At 38.5% G+C, this 25,403-nt stretch overlaps 1 protein-coding gene across 1 annotated transcript in view; it reads left to right on the forward strand.

Annotated features, from left to right (window-relative positions):
• Window positions 1–25,403, forward strand: part of LOC126924374 (homeotic protein empty spiracles-like) — a 53,936-nt gene that overhangs the window by 9,704 nt on the left and 18,829 nt on the right. Inside the window, exon 2 of the mRNA XM_050738769.1 lies at window positions 15,167–15,339. Within this exon, the coding sequence (XP_050594726.1) occupies window positions 15,167–15,339 (173 nt within the window). The remainder of the gene's footprint in view (window positions 1–15,166; window positions 15,340–25,403) is intronic.

The following is a 25,403-nucleotide window of genomic DNA, read 5'->3' on the forward strand; positions in this document are numbered from 1 at the left end:
GATTGAAACCTGATCTTGTAAATTATAATTATCAGCTTTCTATCGTGATCTATAGCGTACTCGAAGATCATACGAGTAAAAATAGTTCAAAAAACGAACGATCTTCCGTGGGAAAACACAACTAGAATCGTATTGTCTTTCCGATCGTATCGTATTTCCGATAAAATAATCAAATTCGTCGATCCTTAACGCGAAAGTTAGCCTCGAAACTAGGACGTTAAGTGGTGGAAGATTTTTCTCCGCATTAACGTGACTATCATCATTCATTGTTTCCCAAGGTTCGCAAACGAGACCCTGTTAGGGCAGCAATTTGAAGAGGTGGCTGGGAGTAAAACGCTTAGGATTCAGACACTCATCGAATGGCCCGCCTAAGGCGACGTCCCAGTCAATGATTCGATGATGAAGTGGCTTCAATGCCGTGTGTTACTCGGTTAGGGTTGTTTGCTACTTTTTGGTCAATTTTGTCTCATCAGCGCGTTACTTCGGGCGGTGTTCTCGGAACAGGACGAGGACTCACGTTACCATTCGATTACTGTTATTTCTCGAGTACTTGAGCCAGCTGGATAGGCTACCATTTTCAACGTAACTTGGACTCGAACGAGGCCCTAGTCGCTTATCTAATAGCTCGTTTTAGAATGCCGAGTATTATACATAGAAAGTTGTGTAGAATTTCTCAGAATTTCTTTGCTTCTGTTGCTTCTACGTTTACAAGAATCTTTGATTAATTTTCCTTTATAATTATTCGGTTGGAGTAAATATGATATTATTTTGCGAAGGAGAATTCAAGCGGAAAAAGTGAAATACGAAATCAGGTATTGGTTACGGTGATATTAATTTGTATGTAAATTATGTATTAAAGCGTAGTAATAGATTGTAATTAGACTGTGGAAATTTATGCAACTTGGTGTTTTTCTGAACGCAACTAGAAAAAGTGTACAGCGAACATTATAATTTAGATTTTTCGTATATTTATATATTTTACGAGCATTCTGCGATTTTTTCCATCTAATTTACATCTAACTTTGATATAATAGTTCAACCTCTGAATTGAAGTGATAATAATGTACTGCGTATAAATTTGTATCACTTTAATTTTTATTTATACTTGTATATTTCACTATAATTAATTTCGTTGAAGGAATAGAATTTGTGGTATGATCGAAAGTTGTAAGCTCGCTCGAAGTCACGTTCAAAATGAAACTTTGCCCGCTTCCACCGATAACTATGAACGACAGCGAGAAATTTCGTTTTGAAACGGACGACCAAAGCGACTGAAGTTAGTGCCATTTCCTAGCCAATGTATGGCGGTTGGAATTGTTGACTCGAGTAATTGTCACGATCGTTCGTGTTAAATGAAGTACGGCTCAAGCTGAAGTCACGCCTGCTTGGTTCGTGTAATGAGAAAGAGAAATTGTATTGTGAGGCTATTTACCATTTGTATCGAAAATTTCCTTCAAAGATAGAACGGATGATAGCAATCGAAAAAGGAAGGGAAACGTTATTACAATGACACAGATATAGAGTTAGATTTGATTAGATTCTATTATAACTGTAATTGATACTTTTGGTAATGGAATACGCCATTAACTGGGCGAAACTTTCTTCGAATAGCGTCATTCGGTCGTAATTAGGGTAGATATTACAAGGATAGGTCTAAGAGATTTGTTCAAGTCGACCAGTGCTAATGGAATTTTTAACACACGTGGTATTTTCATAAAAGAGGTTTACAAGTGTTTCAATACTCTGGCGAGCCTGTGTATATCGTAGAACTTATAATTATAGACATATACCGATCGGTATACTGCAGATTTTTATGCAATTTCATATTTCTATCAACATAACGAAGATAACGAAACCTGCGTGAAGATTTATTTCACCTCTTATAATAAAATTATAATAACCGCTTTGCTTTCAACGTTTTCTTATATTCTCGTATATTACCAGCATTTTGTACATTTTTACGCTTTTAAGTTTTCCGCAAATGCATCATACAAATCCGCGGTTTATCGATCACGAAAATATTCACTCGCTTTCGTTCCCCGATTGTTTCTTCAGTCAAGATATGTACCGTTGAAAATGATCGTTTAGCGGATTACATTGTCCGTAAGAAGACAGCTAGAGATATCAAAGCGGAGGTGAAAATTAAGCGGAAGAAAAATTTCTGACACCATAGTTGAACTAATCGCTGCTTGTGCAGTAGACACTCGCTTATCTGGCAATTAGTCGGTATCGGTAATTACCGCGGAGGATCCTCCGCCCTAGCATCCAGCCTTCCGCACGCGTTTACAACGGGGAGAAAGGGGGAGGGAGGTCGTGGAACTGTTTCGATAAGGAATTCTCGAGTCGTTTTCTGTAATCTATTCCGGCTCTCGACTTCGCTACTCTTCGTGGCTCATAATGGTGCCAGGAGGACTTCTTTTTCCTCTTCCACTACTCTTTTTCCTTAGATCTGAGTTAGTTAGTTTTATGCAGGCTATACTTTGTAGAAAGAGCCAGAGACTCGATCTTTATAACGCTTGTGTAATTCTTGAAACCGGTGGAAATGTATTTTTAATGATATTAAAGTTCTTCTCGTTTTTTTTCCCTTTCTTTTTTTCCTTGGTTCTCTCGTGTCGTGTTCCGTAAGTTCTGAACGAATGGCGTTCGAATCATCTCTGTCTTATCGCTGGGAAATGTATTCGTCGAGTGTAACAACTAACGATTAAGGCTAAAGTTTTTTAGCCTTTTCTTTCTTCTCTCCATTGTGTCTCGTAATTTATTTTCTTGAATTTTTTTATCATTGATGAATAGCGGCGAGAAGGACTGCCGGCGATATCTTTTTTAATTAATTTTTATGAATTATTCGAAAAGAATCGCGTTTAAATTATTTCTCACTCGTGGAATTATTCTTTTACGTTTTTAAATCATATTTTACGATCTACCGAAGGAGAACAACATCCAAATATTTATTACAAATATAAAACACGTAATCCACGTGACTATCAGCAATCTTAGTCTTAGCTAGTCTTTCATTCCTTTTAGCCAAGTTTCACAAGTTCCTAGAAAGGAACGGCGATTATACTCTTTTCTTCTTTCCTCTTTTTTTTTTCTTTCTTTTAGATTTATGAACGTTTTCTCCCGCCAATAAAAAATACGAACCAGGTGTAACCGTTGTTAACGATATTAAAAGTCAACGTTAATATTAACGACGCTGCTACTTTTTCTTATATTCGTCGTATTATCTTTTCTTTTAGAAATTCTCGGGGGGAAAAAATACGGCGATCGGCGCGTAATTTGTTGAGTTTTATGGATCGTTTTTTGTCATTAGAACGTATCTGTCTTAAATGACTTCCAATGGCGTGTTCGTTGGATTATTTTTTACTGCTCGTAGCTGTCGATTCGTAAATACTATAATTCACTGCTAATGTAATCGTAGTTTTATTGCTCGCTACTTCCTCCATCTGCTTGGGTTCAGATTCTGCACATTAAGCACAGGGCATCAGGAATGCGAAGAGGGCATAAAAACTGAAACATTGTCGAATCTGTGCTACGACTATTGGCCTAAGTATTTATTATAACCCGTTGCTCTGCTGCTATGCTATAATCAAGCTCCGTTATGGAGGAAAAATAAGAGCACCGATAACAGAATGTTCAGATAACAGAAATTCCATGGTATCTCGTATAGATGGATTTCTTCGAATCTAATAGCATATTACAGTATTGCGTTCTATCGTAACTATATCGTAGAAGAGGAATTTTGTAGTTGAACTTTATCGTAGAATTCTGCCTACAAAATTTGATAATGAAATATTAAAATCGTTACGTAAACGTTATGTAAAGTTATTCTGCGAGTGAAACATGCAGATGTAGACAATCGAGGTATTTTGAGTTTTTAAATTCTGTACGATAAAGCGTTAATTATCCGAAGCAATTGGAAGCAATCGAGGTGGTTCGAAGAATCGAACTGTTCGGATAACGTAACAAGCATCTATACGCAGTTTCCATGGCATAGGAATTATCCCTAAAACTGAATACAAAAGTATTATTGCTGTAATTTGAAACGTAGCTGTATATTACGCGGAATATTCATTCATTTTTGAAAAAGTGTTTCGAGTTAACGATACATAGTAATTATAAATAATTCTTATATAGTCGATGTTAGGAAAGTTTATTTTTCAAAGCAGAAACTTAAGTTCCTTTCCGATTTCTAGAACTAGCGGCGATAGCGACGATGCGACACTGTTTCGGATAATTAACGCAATATTGTGTTACAATTATTATTGAGATTATTAAATTAATCACAATAGCTTTCATATGATGTAAAAGCGAATTGTAGTTATATCAGTGTCAAAGCACTCGTGACCTCGTTATTATATAGATGGCGAAAATCGTGGAAAATTTTTGAATAATGAAACCTTCTTTTCCATTTCCCTCATCTGAATCCACCACTTACAAGAAAAACACTTGAAGTTAATAGTCATACTGTAGGATAGGCAATGAAAATTCAATTAGCAGTGAATGTGTTGAAGCTACATCTTGACCCAGTTGCATGGAACACCGTAAGATCTCTTACGTACCTCTTCTTCCTCTCACCATATATAATTAATACCCATTATACATAGAAAAAAAGACTTCTTCTTTCTTCTTAAGAGAATATCCATGTAACGAGCCACTCGATTTGGCGAAGAACAGAAGAATCACGTTAAAAACGTCTAAACACAGAAGTTAAATCTCGTTACGTATCTATTCTTCGTCTGGTCGCAATGAGCTGACACGGCGCGATTTTTTAATGACGTCTGCCAACGGCGAACGAACAGTTGCAATACTAATTACCTCTAATACGCGGTTGCGCAAATGGAATGGACGTGATAGCGGAATGAATTCCCGCCTGTTGGTCTGCCGTCGACACCGCTTACGGAGAATTGATATTACGAAAGGGAATTGCCTTTGCAGTTAAGTCACGAGCAATTACCATTAAGCCCGTTCTGAGTAATTACCCTTTTGTTAAGTGAAACATGTGACCCGCGGAACGGCACGATTCCACTGTGGTTTCGTTAAAACGTTAAAATCGTCGACCGGTTCCGGGCTTACAAATGCAAATTTTACGACGCCAGGCGTCGAAGAAGAGTACGCTTCTTGGAAAATTGGTCCCGAACGAGCCACGGTGACGGATCAGCAATAATCAGCAATACCTATTCGAATGTAAATAAGCTTCTAATAGAGTAGAATTATTAGAATCGTCGTTGATTATGCGTGTTTGGCTGTTTCGAGGATCGATTATGCAATTTTGTCGTCCTTTCTACGAACAGACGAGTTTCCGTTATTTTTCGTATATCGTATCCTCCGGCTGGAATATTAGGATCGTTGGAGGATTTTTCTAATTGCCTCTGCAATGTTCCAATAGCTCTACTTTGTACGAAATATTAATTGTTGATGATAAAGGAATATATATATAGCTTTCTTTGATTGAAATTTAGCGAACTGTAAAATTGAAGCTGTTACGATTTTGTTATAGACTTTAGCCGCTTCTACATTGCTTTGTAGATGTTAATTACAGTTTACACGGTAGAAGGATTCTCTTATTGTTTAGGAAATTAATCCAATTGTTAGATTTAGCATAGCGTCCAATTTTGTCCACTTCTCTCGCCGTTTTGATCTTCGCAGTACGAAACGGCGACATTCAAATCACTCAGCCATGTATCTCCATCCCCCAACGGAGGCAGTGAATTAAAATTTAAAAGAGGTGCCAGTGAAACTCGCGTTAGAAAGCAATCGAGTGACGCGAATGTTCAAGCTCATAATAGAAATCATGCGAACGTTTCCATTTGTCGTTATCGAGGCCTGGTATAGTGCTTCGCGATACAATACCGTGTTAATCAGCGTTATTAAAGGGACGTTTACCCTCGTGACGTTCGCACCATGGGGTATCCATGGGCAACAATGGCGTTCGGTAGCCTTCCCGTCATCCATTTTTTCGAATCTTGATTTCACGCGTGTTCCACGTGTTTCCATGTGTTTGCCCCCGCCATTTTTATCTGCTTTTTGCTTTTTTTCTTCAACCGAGCCATCGTTTCGAACCGATCGAAAAACGCCTCTGTCGTTGATCTTTCAGGTTCCATCGACAATGACGCGATATTTCTCTCCCCTCTTCTACTTCATTCGTTCCTTTGTGAATCGGATTGACGTCTTCATTGAGCGAATCGTCACGGTCGATCGGTGATCGCGATCGAGTCAGAGATCCACCGTGCAAATTGAACAATCGAATGATCTGATTTTTTTGCAGGATGGACTGTGCCAGCGCTTCTTCCTTCTCGTTGATCGCCATTGTCTGACTAGTCGAGTGTCACTACTGGTTGCGTTTTATAGAGCGACGAAGTAGAGTAAGGTTTTTTCGAGTCGAGAAAGTACGTATTCTTCGTTCCTCGAGTGGTGAAAGATAGAAACGAACTTCGTCGAACTGAAATTTTCGTGAATCGGGAAGGTTTTGTGCGAAGATGATTTTCTGAGAAAAGTACAGAAAACGACGGATAAGATCTAAATTTGTTTAGAAAATTGTATTATGAATTTTTGAGTTCTTTTCTTTTTTGAGGCATTAGTGCATTAATGTCGTATCTTATAACACGCGTCTATTAACTGGCAAATCTCGCACGAAAAAATATTCTACAATTTCGATTCGTTTCTTAATCACCGTGTACTTGCAATTCTTCCAGACAAAATAAATAACGAAAATATGTATAGGATACATAATCAGTACACAATCTTTCACTTCTGTCAACGTACAGTTGCAGCGTTAAAAAGAGTTAGCGAAGATGTAAATAGGACATTTAATTAAATAAAGAGCAGTAGACAGCGTTTCGGTTCTATCAACGTGTACTCGCAATTTTCCCAAGTAAAAGAAATAGCTACAATACGCACACACACACACACACACACACACACACACACACACAGAGGATATAATAATTAATGGATAAGATATATCTCGTTTCTGTCAACGTACAGTTGCAACATTTAAAAAAAATTAACGAAAATGTAAATAGGACATACGACTGTGTATCCATAATTAGTTATGTTTCACTTGCGCGTACGTGCATATGCAATTTTTGCAAGAATTAACGAAAGAAGCAATCGTGACGCGAACAAAGTGGTTATCCACATGTAAAATATGCCGCTAATTGCTGGTACGGCAATTAGATACGTTCGTTACGAGGAGTGTCGTTCGTGTATGCAAATGGTGCGACATCTTCAATTCCGTGCACGTTGAAAAATCGTTGCCGATATCCGGTATCGGTGGATGACTGCTCGTGTCGACCAGCCAACGAATCGTGTAATTAAATAGTAATCGCTCATTACCGTGGCTCCGTCGTTTGTTATATTGGCGTATATGCACGCCAGTTATACTTACCTATAATGCAACATATTTCTAACCGGTTTCGATGGAATCGAAATTAATATGTGGATAATGAAAGACTAGAAGCGCCATTACTTAAAACCTATAGGAAATTTTTTGAATATTTTACTTAACGAGAATATCATTCTCATTTGCTTGGATATAACGACGATATTTTATTTTAACAGGAATGCAGAATCGCGGATGATTAATCGCTATAGGAAACTATATAGGCGTGTGTTTTAGAACTCGTAACTCGTTAACCTGTCTCGTTCGGATTGCCAATATTTTACACGTAATAATTTAATCACTCGGAGCTCCGTTCCCTCAGCGTATCGTTACATTTGTATGAAAAATATAACTACCGTTGTTTCGAAGCTTATCGAAATAAATTATCTGTTATCGAATTATAATGATAATCGAATTATCGTGGAATGAAATTTCGTAAAGAACTTCCACAGTATTTTACTTGCATGTTAAAAAAAAACCTTTGATTTACTACGTTTTGTAATACCGTCAATATTATAACGATGCTCGACTATCATCGTCATATTGGTTTCATAATTCTAAGGTTGAAAGCACATTTAAAAATATACATAGAAATTACAAGATTTAAACAGTTAATTATTCGTTATTAATGAACTTGGATATTCAATGAGATAATCCTTAACACTTGTTACATGCCCAAGATTGTTATTTTTATTTTTTACTAAGTAACAAATACACTTGCAAGAAATATCTCGTATTCTTATAGGTTTTCGTATTGCTTTCAATCACGATCAATGTAATCACGAAAGTCGTGTCCAATTACAGTATTCGTAAAATCTCGAAATATTTTATGCAACATGCGATATGGCCATTAAAGTTGTCTATGTGAGTAATCAAATATCTTCAAGAACCGGTGTGTACGTATTTGGTTATATATCGGTGGCTGCGATTGTTCGTTCGTGAATTTACATAATTACGGAGGCGGTTGGTTATATATACGACAGCTGATTTGCATACTTAATTCCGTAATTGGCGCTTCTTAATTGTTTAACCAACTGCGTAATTCAGCGAAGAATATTTCGTCAGAGAATGGGCCTTCCGTGACGTTAATGGTCCATGGTGACGCGATTATTCTCGAAAAGATATCCTGTGCTCATCTCGGATCGATCTTATGGCCTCCTTTTTCTTGATGATACACACCGTTTGACGAAGGTTTTTTTTCGAAATTGTTAAATACGCGATTGTAGAGATTATGTGACGTTTCTTAGAAACACTTGTGTACTGTTATATCCATATAATTTTTTATTCTTGGAATATTTGATACGAAGATTAAATCTACGTGTTTATGGATTACGGATGGAAGCTGTCAAACGTTTTACAAGTTTAGAAGGTTCCTTCTTTCGTAACACCTTATTATATTTCTTTTTGTGTTATTGGCTGGGAGTTATTTTCATTTATTTTCATTTATCTTCGTGCGAAACACGTTTGACGATTTAACATCTTTATCCACGATGTGATTTCTTCTTCGATATCATCTTTTACCGTTTTATCGCAGCAACATTGATTCTCTTATCACCGATAGCAAACGTAAAACTTTGTTCCAATTTATATCTCACTATTTCTGTTATCTAAATATCGAAAATCCTCCGTCATCGTCTCAAGAAAATTGTATACGTAAGAATCTACTTCTCTTTCCGTCTTAAAATTATTGCTCTCCAACGTAAAAGTCTCCTCTTCAACGCCATCTCTTTCGTCACGCATTTCCAGACTCCACTTTCGTCAGCGAATCCTAAAACTCGTCCTTCAACGCTTCCTGTACCGTACCAAAAAACGAACTTCATCCCTGCTTTCACTTTTCCCATATTCTTCTCCATTGAAACGTCTCTGGAACGTGTTTTTCATTCCGATCATTCCGCAAGAACACCTACCCATTATTTAACGTTAATATTTCTCCTTCGCAGCATCTCCTCTCCGCAAAACGTCTTGCTCGTTCAACATCGTCTTCAAGGGCTTCGAAATCTTTTGCCATTCCTGGTTGCTCCATTCGTTCACCGTTTCCCTCGACCTACACTTTTCTCCTGTTGCGTCGTTAGCGAATCTCTAGGCGCTTCCTAGACGTCGCCCACGGGCGTCCCGAGCCTCTCCCGGTTCTCTGCAAACAGGAGAAGAGGACGAATGAAAGGACGAGGAGCGAAGGTTCTGGAGGACGAGGGCGAAGGGAAACGACGAAGAGAAGCTAGACGGCCTGTAATTACGGGAAGCTTGGCTGTGCGCAGCTGAGCCGCCCAGAGCGACTCGAAATTACTCAAAAATAAGACCAAATCGCGAACGTATCAAATTATAACCCCGATTCCCTACCCCCTCCTTTTATATTTTTCCTTTTTTCTCTCTCTCTCTCTCTCTTTCGTTTCTTCTTTTGTCGTTTTTTCCCTTTGGTTTCGCTAGAGTTGGCGACCAACGGCGTTACAAACGTTTCGTCGAGCTACGTGAATCGCCCAAGCAAACGTCGACCCCGACGCTAATGCGTTTTTAATTGTTGCTAACGCGACCGTAAACAGACCCGATGCAAATTCCGCCGCGATACACTCGATAAGGCGGGGTTCTAGTTCGTTTCGTGGCGGATTTGTTAATATGGCTGCAGGTGTAGCGTGCATCTGAGGGTTGAGGAGAGTACGGGGTATCCTGGAATAGAGGAATTTGGGTCGGAAGAAATTTGATAAATTTTCAGTTGGAAACAGAGCGATGGAGAATTTTTATTATTCTCTGGCTAGAAGTCTTGATTTTTATATCTACTGCGTGCTTTCCCTTTGGATAACTTATTTGTTTCGAGGGTGAATTATCGGGGGATGGAAGATTTTAGTATATAGTTCTTTCAGAATAGTTTCTAGTATAGTGGCTAAATTTCGTGAATTTTATGGCGCGAAAGGGGATGGATCTTTGCTTGGGACTTAAAAAATACGTCAATGTTGTAGTCAATACTCAGGATTCTGAATGCTCTATTGTCAATATATCGGTTCTTGGCGCTGACAGTGGCACAACGGAGTAAACTTGGAATTCGCTTTTATCGAATAGAAGGCCTGCATTATGTTTCTACTTTTATCACGTAAAACGGTATATTTATAATTCTGCCAGTTTTGCGTCAGCGGGGAAAATTATTATTCATGTATGCCGCTATCAACGTGACCTTAGTTTTACAACATCGGCTCCTCTTTATTTGTTTTGTGACGCCACAAGTGCAAAGTCGTACTGCTTTCGCGAATAATACAGAATACCCTGTGTCGATGTCGTTAAAACGTCTGGCGGAAACTTATTTGTAAATTTTAAAGAATCTCTCTTATAAAATGTCCATCTTTTCAATCGTGCCACTATCAGTGCCAAGCAACGATATATATGCTTTGATCCTTTCGAGGATCTCGTGCGTACAACAATGTCTAGAACTTTGAATATCGACGATAAGATCGATCGCGTGGACTCCCCTTTGGTCGTATTTAATTGCCACTTTATTTAATTTCCGTTTCTTCGAAAATGATAGTATTACGAAAGGTAGAAAATACGTATCCTTGAAAGGTATTGTTTGCGAGTTTTATGAGCCGAGCTAAAAGAAGACGATATGTAGAAAGTTCGTAGAGTAACCGTGTTTCGGATATAGATTCTTCTATGTATCTATTTAAATGAATAAGCATCTGCGTAAAAAACTTTCTACTCTGCAATTGAATCGTGAGCTGACGATCAAAGATACTTGACTATCGCTATCAGATAGAATCACGTAGATCCGTCGTAAATAGCGACTATCGAAGGAGGTTAAACCATAATTTTCTTATAACTCTGCGATACCAAGAAACTATGCATTGTGAATGTCATCATTATGTAGTTAGCTACATATAGTACATTTACTACGTACATATGTTTATAACATATATTACATATATATTAGCAGTGTTTATGAGTCAGCGGCCGTTTAATATTAAACGAGATTAAAACGAGTATTGTATTCGATATAAATAATTACAAATTAGGATTGACACTTATTAACCGTTTATATACAAGGAATGCTATTAGATATGGAAAAATAGTCTGTGTTTCTACTTTCAAATTTCGTGTGACTATGTGCGTATCAATCTCTAAACATTAAAATATTTCTGGTCATTTTTTTCACTTAATTTTTGATTTACCATTTTCTTATTGCTTTGATTCGATAGGTAATTTTTAATTTTTATGTATCTCGAACTTTCGAAAGATGCTCACTGAGAGGTGGTGGTATATCAAACATCTGCGACGTGTATCGCTGCATCGTCACTGAGAATAAAGTAAATCGTTTTAGCGATATCATCAACAAAAGACAAGGCTGTATTAAACATATTTGTTAGTCGCACCTAAACCACGTATTATTTTCAAAATTAAACGAATTTATAGAAATATGAATTCGAACGAAGAAGAGTATGAGACTACGTCCGATAAATTATAAATTACATTGCCCCAATGCCCTGATCATAACTCGGTTCTAAGAAAACATGTTCAAAATTATCAAATATCTGACACGTTATATATACATATATATAATACTCGAATAATTTGATTAACTGAAATTAATAAGAAATCGATTTATGTCGTATATATTTAGACGTCATATGGTTGGTTAACGATCTGACGATCGAGAAAGTAATTAGTTTATATCAAGTTTCGATCGTCTTCTTCTCTTTCAATTAATCGTCGATTAATCATCGAATGGTTAGGAGAAGTTGTCCGTTCGCATCGACAGAAGGTGACGTTTCTGGAAAATAGAGTCACGACCAAGGTATTAACGTTTCTATCCATCGGTGCAACAACTTTTCACGCAATAACGACGTTAATGATCAGTCAGATGTTATCGAATAATAACTGCAATTATTAATAGATTATCGAACCGCGACTCGCGCGGATTTCGAATTAATCGACGCGTTTAATGCGACGGGGCCTTCGTGCTCGTTGTTGCCTGGTTGTATCGCCTCTTACCAAGGAATAATTAATGAGCTGGTAATAGTGGTCTTAAGTATCGTTCCTCGGGATTCTTGAAACTTTAAAATGAATAAAAGCATCGAATAGTGCAGAATCGTAATTTCATGGAAGGAAGGGTATCTATTATCTTGCAACTGGCGTCTGAATAACGTTTCAAAGAATTAAAAATTCAACATCTAAAAAACTAAACATCGATCACACGAAAGCTACATATTTATGCATTTATTTCCCTCTACTCACGTTTCATTTGTCTATCGCGTTTCATTCCTTTTAATCGCTGTATCAACGTTAGATCCTGCATCGAAGGGAATTTCGAGAGAACAATCGAGTAACATTTTTACTTAACCGCTAGTTTCCAAACCTTGGACTTTTATACTCTGAATGAACGTCAATGTTGAACGTTAAAGGAGAGTAGTTAGAGCAAACATAACGTTGTTTCAATTGGTCACGAGAAAGAACGAAAGAAGAATTTCGAACTAGCAAACCCAGTTGCTTCCTACAAAAATACGATATAAAGTAAAAAGAAAAGAATAAAGGGAAAATTAATGTAAATTCGTAAAAAGACATAGAATCTCGAGGACAAGAAGAAATATCAGTGATTTCAGTAATTGATGGTAGTAATCGCGACACGTGTTCAGCTGCTATTCACAGGAACAAAAGGAAGAGCTAAGAGCTAATTCAGTTCACGGGCTGCCGATCGATCGAACGAGGAGTCGCATTGCCATGCAAACGCATGAAATGTTAACTGGGTCTTTAAGTCGCACGCATGGTGCGCGTTTCTCGATCGAGAAGGTCGAGGTAGAAAAGAGACCGCTTTAATGGCCACATCACGTATGCACGCGCTGGCTTAAATAAGACGCGTTTTCCACGTGCTTCGTACGTTCCTTGCGATCTCAGGTTCTCGTCTAAACGCATATCCTTGATAGATCTTGCCTTGGCCGCTTGTAAACAATGCTACCAGCATGATCAAACAACGATTGTCAGTCATCGACAGGTTCTCGATGATCTATCGCGCGCTTTGAAAGTTATAGCACACTTTATTCTTATTTTCTCCTCTTTTAATCATTTATTTACCTATTTGCACGTAATGCGTTGAAAGATTTAATTCTTTATATTCTGTCGAGTTTATCGTACGAAATGCTGCGTTGGTAATGTGAAAATTTTCTTCGATCCTTTTCACTGGTAAAATTAAATTTGCAAATTATTTATGCCCCGTTTCTTTCTTCGTATAGAGCTCTAGATTCGATTCTAGATGGCGAATTTCTACAAACCTATATTTATTACATCGAAATCTATATCAAATCGCATTTTAGAAATAACGAGGAGTTTTGCGTTCACTAAAGTGTGTTGTTTAATCTATCTGAATTATACACCGATGCTATAATAGTTTTATCCGGATGATTCGCGTAGATATCCTTTGATCTTAAATATTAAATACACTGATCGTTTCTCTCTATTTATTTACTCTTTTAACGATTAGGTATTACTTGAATTGATATTGAATTTCTCAGCAAGCGCATTACATTCCACACGAATTTCTAATAATTCAATTCGAATTATTATGCAACACGCGAAAACTTGCTCCTCGTACGTTTTAATCGTATTCAGCTTAATGATTTGATTAATTTATCGCATAATAAAGATTGCTACAATATTAAAGGTCGAAAGTTAAGTCACCATATTATAATCGAATCGTACGACGATATTAATCACGGTTACATAATCGAGAATGGAAGCTGGCGAAACGAAAAGGGATAAAAAGAGCGAAATCGAATTCGATCGAGGTCGGAAAGTAGCTCGGGATAGCTGGGACCCGCTGGTCGAGAGAATCGAGCGATTTATCGTCCCGAGCTTTCCCGGCAAAGTATCCCCGGCCGACTTCCGGCAGACGTAGGTATCGGTCGATCGACATGACTCTTTCGAGGTGGAATACTCAATTACCGAGCGAGCGGACTTCTAGGTAGCCAGCGGCTCGTGCAGTTCGTGTCCGTTTTTCTCTTTTTTCCTCTTTTCATTTTCTTTTTCTTCTTTCCTTTCCTCCCCGCCCTCATTGTTCACTGACTCTTTATGAACGAATGAAGCTTGCGTGTCGTTCGTTCGTGACGACGCGTGGACAACGTCGATGATGAGCGTCGTTTAAAAATTAATTGCCACCTAATGAATTTTCCCTGAATCGCGTTATCTAATGTAATGTAACATTTTCTTTCGTTACGTCGAAAATTTCTTCGTTCCTGCAAGTTTTCTACTCATTGTGCTTTGTATGTTCTTTAGGTTCCTTTAGGTGTTTCGTCCTCTGTTTTTCGTTACGTTCAATCTTTTTACCTTTCATTCTCCGACTTTTTGAACTTTATGAATAGAAGTAGAATTTCTAAGATACCTGGACAGCGAAGTACACGGAATCGAAATTGTAGCGGGGGTATTTTCGAAAAATGGGAATTTTGTTCAAGTTAGAAGTAAGAGCTTGAGTAACGTAATAGCGTGCTTAATTTAAGTAGCAGAAGTTAATATACAGTCTGTACGCAATTCAATCTTCCGCGAGAGAACTGGATCGTTTATCTTCGAGCCAAATTTTTTTTTTTACCGACCTAAGCTTTCAAATCATCTGAGAAAGTTGTAGAATATTTATCAATGTCTCCGGCGCGGTGTATAATTGTCGAAATTTTTTCCAATAAAAATTGAGCAGAGAGAGAGGTCCGAGTAATTTAAAGTTAACTAGTATCAATTTCTCCTTTAAAAAAGAAAGGAAAAGAGAATTCCAGTTAAACGTGGAATCGCGACACTGACTAATTCATGGGTTTCTTGCGCGTGTTCCAGGCCCCGACATACCAGGCTTTCTTCTGCAGCCATTCAGGAAGCCAAAGAGAATAAGGACGGCCTTCAGCCCCAGTCAGTTGCTCAAGCTGGAGCACGCGTTCGAGAAAAATCACTACGTCGTCGGTGCGGAGAGGAAGCAGCTGGCGCAGGCGCTCTCGTTGACGGAAACGCAGGTAACATCCTCCGCCTATTCCATAGAATCAACCCTTTGCGCTCCATATTTTTGTCGCACAGTGTTAGTATTGATCTTATATTAAATCGATAGTAATTCGTAGCATAACGTAGAATCTTGTAGACCGCAAATGTTCGCGCACTTATGGGAAATTTCAAAGTACGTAGAGAATGCACAACGATTGCAAGCGTATATAAAATATTCAGAGTAAAATATTCTATATTCGTCCTATTTCGTCCGGGAAAGCTTTACGCGAGCCCAGTTACGTAAAAATCGTGGAAGTTTAATTTCAATTGTAATTTTAGTTCTAATTTTTAACGATTCTCTGTTATTTAATTAATCCGAAACATATTGGCGACATAAGCGCGTTTGTTCATTTTTGCGTAAAGAATTAAATCTTGGCTGCATGTTTGATATAACAGAATACGTTCAACGTTTTTTTTTTTTTTTAATTAATCGGTATTTTGATATTTTACAATCGGCGACGATGGAGACGTTGTGTTGTAATAGATGTGTAGGATAAAATGTCGTTACAAGCGTGTTTAAGGTAATTTTAGAAATCGTAATCCTAATTCCAAGCAAATATTTAAACGATTTTTTAAAAAGCTTGTGTTCTATATTTATGCCGTGTAGTAGCTCGGTGAATTCTTTATGAACTTTGCATGACAGATGATCGACAGTTTTCGCTTCACTGGCGTATAGCAGTTAGAAAAATGTTCACCTACTCACAATCCTGTTACCATAGTACTTTCGAGCGAAGTATTTAAGTGCCATTCCTCTCGTCGTTCGCAAACATATGAATTTGCATAAATATTCGTACCCTAATAACGATCTGTTAAATTGAATATAAATTCTGGAGAATAAAAATATATAACAATCGTCGTATATTATTTATAATTTGGATAACGATTTCAATCCTTAGCTTACGTTAGGTGAATTCTAAGGAGGAAGTGGCACTCGTCTCGATATAAATCTTTCTAAATTCATTAGAAAAATTAGGATCCTGCCGTAAAAGAAGAGAAAATCGAAATTTGATGGATTTCGTGCAATTTCACGGAGCCTGGCTGCGATCAGATCGAATGTCGTGCAATTAAATATCGGCAATTAGTCAGTTAAAGGGGTAGGAATAGAAGACGAGGCGATGGGCTGATGAGCATCTCGCCGCTGGAGAACAATTATTTCCGTCAAAACGGTTTACAGAAAACGGAGAAAAAAATGAAAATTCGCGTCGGTTAGAGGATCCGTTAGGTCGAGCCGAGCGTCGTGGCTAATTACCCGGCAATTAGAACCGTAATTACAACGCGGTCGGACGCAAGGGCGCGAAGCAGTTCAGCCGGCATCAAATTACTCCGTTTAACGAGAACGGCTATTCAATTATCGGGAACGTGGACAAAATTCCGCGGCTATCTCACGCACTGCATCTAAAGCCGCGTGCACAATGTCACTGAGTTTCTTCAAGTTCGATCTTTGTATCATGCTCCAAATCTTTTAAGATTCAACTGGATGGGAAATCAAGGGCATGTTTGCGCGAGTTTTAATAGCAAGAAAAATGTAAAGATTCGTCTTTCACGTTCTGACACCATACTGAAGAATTTGTTCAACAATCATGTCAGTCGTTGATTAATTCGTCATGGATTAACGTCAGGAATCAAAGGAAAATGATTGTGGCACAATTTGCAAGGTTTTTCTCGGAAATAATTTTATATGGTTCGTCGATTAATCCGATACGGTACCAAATTTGGTAGAGGAATTTAACGTCTAACCTAAGCGAAATAAGATTTTACCTTGATGCTAACCGAAAATGCATCGCTCTAAACTCAGACTTGCAACACAAAAACTTTTCATCTATAATATCGCAGAAACGTTCGAGGCGTAATCTGCCTTAACAAGGGCCCATAAATCTTAAGTTGCCGTTTCCACCATCTTTCGATCCTATCTCGCCACCTAACCTCCTCTCTACTTAAATCAATCTTCACCTTGCAACCTACCATAGAAACTTCATACAGCAACGAAACCGATCTGACACCGGTTTCCGAGACTAGTCTCGCAAATCAGCGTCCATCACACCCCATAATTCCCAAAGTATCTCTACATCTACCTCCGGAGCAGGCCTTAAGCCAGTTTCCATGGATGCAGAGGAACGCGCAGTGGCCTCTATTCGTTCCCTTAATGGTCGAAACGTACGAAAAAGTAGGGACAGGAGCGAGTAACGAGAGGTTTCATATGCTAATAGCCGATCGAGGGGTGGCGAATTTTAGGGTGGTGCGTGCTGTGCTTCTGTTTCTCTGTGTGCATGCACGAGCTCGTGTAAAGTGGTGCGTGTTGCTGCACGATCCAGATGCATTACGTGCATATATCACGGACAGGCGTCGCGTTACGTATTCCATGGGCGTAACACGGTTCAAAAAAGGGAGAGGGCAAGCGTAAAGGGGAGCGTAGCGGGGTGGTATTGTGAATTTAAGCCGGGAGAATGGAGGAGAGCGGCTCGACGCCATCTTGGTGTCACGGTGGAAACAGGCTTTCGCTCTTCCGCGTCCTCGACTTTGGCCCCTCGTTTTCACCGCGCCTGCAATTTTCCGCTAATGGGAAATAGAAACTTTCTCGTGGGGAAAATTTGCGGCTTCTCGCGATTAAAGATTATATCGGGTTTCGGCGATGTAGATTTTCAGCGGACCGAGTTGTAGTATAACCTTAGATGATGATATCTGACCTGTAGAAATTTCCATCTAACACAGTTTGCAATGTATAAATGCATAAGATTTTGAACTGGGATTAAGTGGAGTTAGAGGGCCTGTTTTACTCGTAGAAATTCCAATTTCTCGCTAATTGTACAGGCGCGCAGAATTTGACGCGGTAGATTTTAGACTCGAATGAAATTAGGTCAAATCCTGTTCTATTTGTAGAAATTTGAATCTTCCACGGTTATATAAATCTACGAAACTGTATAAAACTGTAAAGTTCGATCTGTAGAAGTTTTTTTGTTTTTAATGACTGTGGAACTTTTTTTCTTCGATAAAGGTTTCGATGAATTTCGATGAATACGTAAATTCGAGGATGATAGGTTTAGGATTGAAATTGGACCGTGTTCGCTGTTGCTCGTCCCATAAAAATTTTCTGGCATCTACAAGATACGTAGGATTTGGTAAGATAAAAAATTCTGGGAGCGTAATTACGCAAAGCAGGGGCGAGGAAGAATGATCGCGTCGTTAAGGTTATGTTTGAGATGCAATTAACGTGGAACGGTACAAGTTCAAGTGGCACTTAGTGACCCTCTAAACACCGCGCATAGATGGTTGCGTGTTGCGCGTTTTACAAGCCTGTGCTTAACTCGTGCTCGTTAATTAAACTTATTAAGCGAACTCGCTATTTATGCAAGATAACTAAAGCAAACATTTGAGTCAGTTTATTAGTCATTACGGCCGAGCGAATGAACTTTTCAAGGGGAAAAAATTTCGATAATTTTCGGTCGAACCTCTGGCAATTTCTTTCTTAGAATATTTGCTTTATTATTTTAATTTAAGATACGAGAAACAATTGATGGTAATTGATGTGTATTTTGCATAATGTTTATTCACAACACAGTGTCGGACGTTAATCACTGGTTGTACTTCATTATCTGATTCATCGAAGAGGAAAATAATAAAACTGGCAATCAGATAGGAAAATCAGATTGTAGGATTACAAACGCCACTTAAGAGCAAATCTGTTATTCAAGTCGGAGATATACATATACTTATATCGTTCTAGACAATCTCCTATTTTTCTTTGAACGAAAGGAACGAAAATATCAGAGGTTGATTAAATTCTTCGCTATAATATCCTTTCCTTTTTCATATTTCTTTGAAATCAAAAAAGACATTAGTTTATTCTCCGTTTCTATAAATACGTTTATATTGTGAAGTATCACGTGTCCTTTTCTTCCGAATATTTCTGTCACAACATTACGTCCAATGTACAGAATACTGCAAACTATCATTGACACTCGAAAAATCCTTCTTTCGTAGCAATATCCTCGTTTATTGCGAAAGCTTTCGGTTTCTACAAACTTTTAGGTAAAATTTGCTTCAATCCTACTCGATTCGCTTCGAACATTATGCAAACCTATTCACAGATTTGCATCTACAGTCTAAAGTAACACGATCTAAATTATAGACAGTAATAAAAGTTACAGTCTGAATTAAGAAGAAAAGAAATTGATAGTTAAACAAGACAGGCGTACAACGACTACACAAATTCACCAAAGGCGAATCGCGTGTATGCTCGCATAAGCGCGCCAAACCGCTTGTTCTCGCTTGTTAACATTCATAAAGCGGAGCATGAGTTACACGCGACCCTGTGGCCCTCATTAGGCCCCTAATTACGTGCGATTAGCCTCGTAATTATCCAACGAATACCTTACGCGCAATTCGACTTAAATCGCAATCTCGTTTGGCACGAAGAGAAAATTTTCCTGTAAATTTAGATGTACGACAGTTTCCATGGCTGGTGAATAATTGACAGACGTAATCGCTATTTGTGAATCATCGATGGCGTTTGATTTAGCGGTCACGTCTGAAAATTTCTCGATTCCTGATTATTTTATCCGTTTCGAGAGAAAGAGAGAGAGAGAGAGAGAGAGAGAGAGAGAGAGAGAGAGAGAGAGAGAGAGAGAGAGAGAGAGAGAGAGAGAGAGAGAGAGTTAGGTACGTGGTGCCATTTTACGGGCAAGTCTTTGCCGTTTGAAACTTTAGTCTCTAATGAGTTAACGATTAAGAGCTTGATTTAGTGGTCTTTAGCGATTGCGTGATGACGGCATGATTTTAGTGACTAATGGGTAGATTGCCGAGCGATGTTAAAGAAATGCAATTTAAATAGAGATTTTTACATTACAGATAAAATAGCGATATAGCTACAAGCTTTTAAATCTTATACAGTAGCGTTATGAAACAGAAATATATACGCTGACCTCTATCTTAAGTTAGAAAAGAGATCAATGCAATTTTCTATGATCAATGACGCCGAGTCAATATGTCGCACTCACAGAATACAGTAAAAAGATGTTGAATTACATTTCAATAAACGTGGCTGTGTCATTCTGCTTTTACAATTTTATAGAAACTACAAAATGGAAAAGAAGGCCCCTAATTCGTATTTATCATACGTAGTAGCGAATAAACTATTAACTGAAATTTGTTATCTCAGTGCAATAAGAAATCAACGTTACTTTCCTATCGAAGTTAGAATCTGTTGAAAAATTGAATATCCCTTTTTGTCGATCTCGTGTCACGTAAAATCCAAACTGTTTTTCTGATCTTCCAACAACAAACTTTCACCGCGCGTATCTTTTCAATAAATTCAAACGGTCGTACTATAAATCATCGATAAATATCACAGAACATCGTCCCGACAATTACTGTTAAAATCCAAAATTAAAGACGCGATGTTGAAACGATAAGCACGATGGCTTCTAATTACCAAGGTGCCTCCTCCACGCGGTTCTTTAATTAAAATATGTCCGAGGTTCTCGGTGGGAACGTCCAGACGTGTTGTTCGGGACTACTGTTGATGGTTTTACAACGTTGATCTGTTATTATAATAAAGTTATGGTCACGCTAATAACTATCCCTATGATCGTATTTTGCGAGATTGTTATCGTTAACGTTGTTAAATTTTCATTAAGTTGGCTGCATGTTAAAAGGTAAGGATTTGTTAACAAGCATCGAGAGACGGATAAAAGGCAATTAGTAAACGTTAATGAGGCCAGTAACAGCGGCTTTTCCACCGTCGATACAAGACGCTGCGTTTCGGCGATTATTCTTTCCGCCGTTGCGAGATTTGAATGAGAATTTATTATTTCCTCGCAGTTTCATAGACGTTTTTTTTTTTTTTACATCGGAGACTTTTTTAACTATTTTGTATTCTGAGCGATATGGAAGGAGAGATAGTTAATTGCTTCGCGTTATCTCGATCATCCTTAAATTCTTGTTAAACGGCTACCAATAGTTTAGACAAAGCTAATGATCAATAGATTCGAAGTTAACGAAGCCAGAAACTTTCCTGACTTAATTGATTCTTATTATTTCCGTTACGATCCTCAGCATTATCCTTTTGACCAAGAAATTTTCGTTCTATTTCCACAATTTCCCTCAACTATATTATTAGTCAAACCATATCATAACCCATTAGCCAGGAAAGTTACATTAACGCAACGTTTCATTTGTGATTTTCCCTTGGTCAATTCGTATCGTGGAATCCCATCCAACTGAATAGAATTCACGTTGTGATTGTACAAGGCAAATTTGCTCGACGTATTTCCCCATTACTGTTTCTTCTTCTACCTAAACGTCAGATGTAATTTTATAATAACCGAAGAAAATGAACTACGAGTCTTTGCTCGAATCATAAAAATCAGCTAATTTAATGAACATCTGCAGTGTATATTGTACTGTTAATAAGTTACATTATTTGCATCTCTTAATAACGTTTCATCAATGTAACTTTCATCGTTTTACTGGTTGGCCTTTAATTAATTAAGAGACACCAAAGAGGATAGCTGCTTAATATCGTTAAACCTATCGTTTCAGAAATATTTCAGAGAAAGGTGTAGCAATATTTTGTTGACTGCCTGTAATATCAAAAAAAGGATGGAAGCAAAGCGAAGGCAATTTTCTCTTGTATTTCGTGCTTCGTTTTTACGTGGGCTAGACCGCTAGGCAAGCCTGATTCCGGCCCGTCCAATTATCCTCGCTTAGTAATTCTGTTTTTGCACGGCGAAATATGAAACTGAGACCCTTCTTCTCTTCTTTGTTATCGCTGCAGTTGGAATCGCGAACGATGTAAGAAAAAGAAACGAGAAAAAAAAGAACAGAAGAAGGAGAAAGAAAGAGAACTAATTGTTAGGCTTGGCGAGATCATGCATGCGGAAAAGGTTCGTCCCGGGGGATGCAAATGCGTCGGTTACTGGATCGCTCGGTTTTATTGCCGCTGACGAGCTTTCACGTCGCAATTAGCGCGCCGACGCTCCGGTTAAGCAATTAAAGACGAACGAGTACGTTTGTGTAGATGGCGCGTGAACCTGAAGAACCGAATTGATGAAGAGATAGCGAGCAGCATCGAGCAGGTGAATATGTTGCCGCTCTTGTCTCAACTGCACCGTGCCCATGTTTGGCTCGTGTCATTCATCGGTTGTGAAATTCGTCGCGTTTCGTGTTGACGCGTACGATCGAGAAATTGGCTAATGAAATTCTTAATTAAACGAATTTTTTTTTAATTAGACCAACTCCTGCAGATTGAATCCGCTTACGGTCGGCGATAAAAATAAGCGTATAGCTAGCGAAAATACGTATCGATAAAGTTTAATTAAATATATCATTTGTTTTTACGGGAAAATGTAAATATTAATTTAAAGTTCTTTGTTAAATAATTTATGTAGCAGTATAAGGGTCGGTAAAAATAAAGTAAAAGTAAACTTCATTGATATACGACTGTACGTGAATGTAAACTATTATGTATATGAAATCTAATTATACGAATTGTTTGTCTCTTGACGACTTCATGTAAGTGGAGTTCTACTATACATCATCTGTTGCAAATGGGTTAATTGGCGAGGATGTAATTATGCAGAGGTGTGTGGAAGATATGATGGAAGAGTTGGAAAGTTGTCAGGATGATTAAAGGTGTGTTGCCTTAAGGTGGGGATCCTGCGGATTTTTTATCCATTGACAAGTATGCATTGTAATTATCTGCAGGCAGAAGACGAGATGAAACTATTAGAACGTTGCCAAAGGGATGGAAGAAGAGATCTTGCGACACAGATGTTTTATATTCAACGATATGATCGTGGAAAAACGAGGGTGCAAAATGTTAGAACAGCGTTTGGGACTAAGTTTGCGTCGAAAATTTGGTTCCAAGATTCTTTGGCAAAATGTCGCTGGATTTTTTCGATAAACGATAGACGATCGATTCCGTAACATCCTCTTTCGTTTTCCAAATTTGTTGAATAGAAATCATGCTCCACGTATATGTAAATTTGTAGAGGTGTGTGTGTTGCGTTATGTTGTTGTCGTCGGCGATAGTAGTAGTTTTCGGCTGTAAATGTCGCTGCTGGGGCACTGCTAATTATTCTTTTATTTTGATGCGTGTCAGAAAAATAGGATCACGGGCGCCGGGAATCGAAGAACCCGGGTCCCGAACGTTCGAAACGTAGAGCGCTAACCACTTCGCTACCGTGTCCGTTGCTTAGTTATTGTCGTGTAGCGGTATTTGTTGTCGAGTGCCGCTACAAATTAATAAGAGTGACGACCCTCTAAGAAATAATTTTCCTGATTATAGGTTTCCTAATAATTAAGACGAAATGTACATCTTGTTATATAAAATCGACATGAAACATTGCTCCAAAATCAATATCGATCAATCGTCCAAACTATAAAGAACTATTTAACAAACTATGAAGAAAGGACGGAATGACGAACATGTGCTTCAACTATGGAAAAAGCGTTGGAGGGATAGTCGCAGGATTAATGACGCGAATCATTTTCCATCGGAGCTTTTAAAATTGATACCATGCTGACGACTTTAATTGATTACGAGGCCGCCGGAAGACGATTAATCTCCAACCCTTCTCCGGATTTCGATCAACGTTTCGCATCGATGATTAATGCCAATATCGCTACAATGTTGATGACTCGGGGCTGTAAACTCGATGTGCGTATACATGTTGCCACGTGTGTTTGTGTGTGTGTCGTTAGAAACGATCCACCGAGCAACAGCGTTAACTTTCTCTAATAAATCCACGACAACGACACACGTCGAATAAACATCGTAGCGCGAAGACGATTCTTACTAAAGGAAGATAAAGCACGGAAGAAGAAGAGACGCGTGTGATCAATTATTCGTAATTCGCTATAACGTAATGATGTTTCATCGAATTTTTGAAGACGAAGAAATGCGAATTATTCGCCGTACCGTTTAATCGGTAGCTTATGCTTATGATAGAAGTGGTGTATCCCAGTGAGAATACTTTCACAGAGTATTCTGCGATAGTTGCTGGAAGTTCGTAGACTATTTGGTCGCATTTGAAACGTGAAATTGATATCGTTTGGAAAGTTGATTTATAGAGCAGGCGAATCGTTCAAAATGACTATTCTATCGAACGTTCTATGCAGCGATTGATCGAACGAGGATTTCGCTGTCGGAAGAAATTGAAAATTCACAAGCTTAAACAAACGAATACAAACTCTTACATTAACGAACATCTTACGATGATCCAACTAACTCGAGAAGCGACTATCGTTTGCTTCGATATTTCGTTCCATATAATCTAACTTTGTTCAACTCAATCGATAGCTTTGTTGAAAAACTTTCAGACAGCCAAGCTCCACGTTCCGGCAGAAACTTTACGATACAAATTGCGAATGTAACGTGCGAATTGCGATGTAACCATTCTCGTATAATCCAATCTTAGTTTATAATCCAAACACAGACGACAGTATCGTCGAAGAAAACTTGGAGAAAGGCGAGTTCCAAATTTCAGCGGAAACTTCAAGATGCAAATTGTACCGCGCGAATTGCGATGTGACTATTCCTGTAACGTTGCATTAATGGCGATGTAAACCAAGTATTGAATCGAGCATCATTCGCCTGGATACCACGCGACTCGGATGTTTCGTACCAATCATCGTGACTCTCGCATCTCGGGCTTACGATCTCGAGTCATTAAACGGTCGGTACACGGGCAATAAGATCTGCAAGTCCATGCATCAGAACGGACGATCTTAGCGTGGAGGAACGATCGGTATCGCCGTGTGCTCGTAAACCTCGAAACCAGCTCGAGAGACGGAAGATCGAACCTGGCCCGATAATTAACAGCGCAAAACCAATCGAGATCGGCCGCTTGTTTGCAAACCAGAAGATGGACCGTTGCTTTACAAAGTTGCATTAACGAGCATAGGGAAAAACTAACAAGAGAACGCCCCAATGGATTTGTATCTTGGTCACTGAAGAATTATCGATGTCTCGACGTAAGAACTCAAACAGCATTAAGCACGATTGTCCGTGATTAATAGCGGCGTGCGGGCAAGAGATGAA

Source organism: Bombus affinis, chromosome 14 (assembly GCF_024516045.1).
Source record: "Bombus affinis isolate iyBomAffi1 chromosome 14, iyBomAffi1.2, whole genome shotgun sequence".
Taxonomy (NCBI): Eukaryota; Metazoa; Arthropoda; class Insecta; order Hymenoptera; family Apidae; genus Bombus; species Bombus affinis.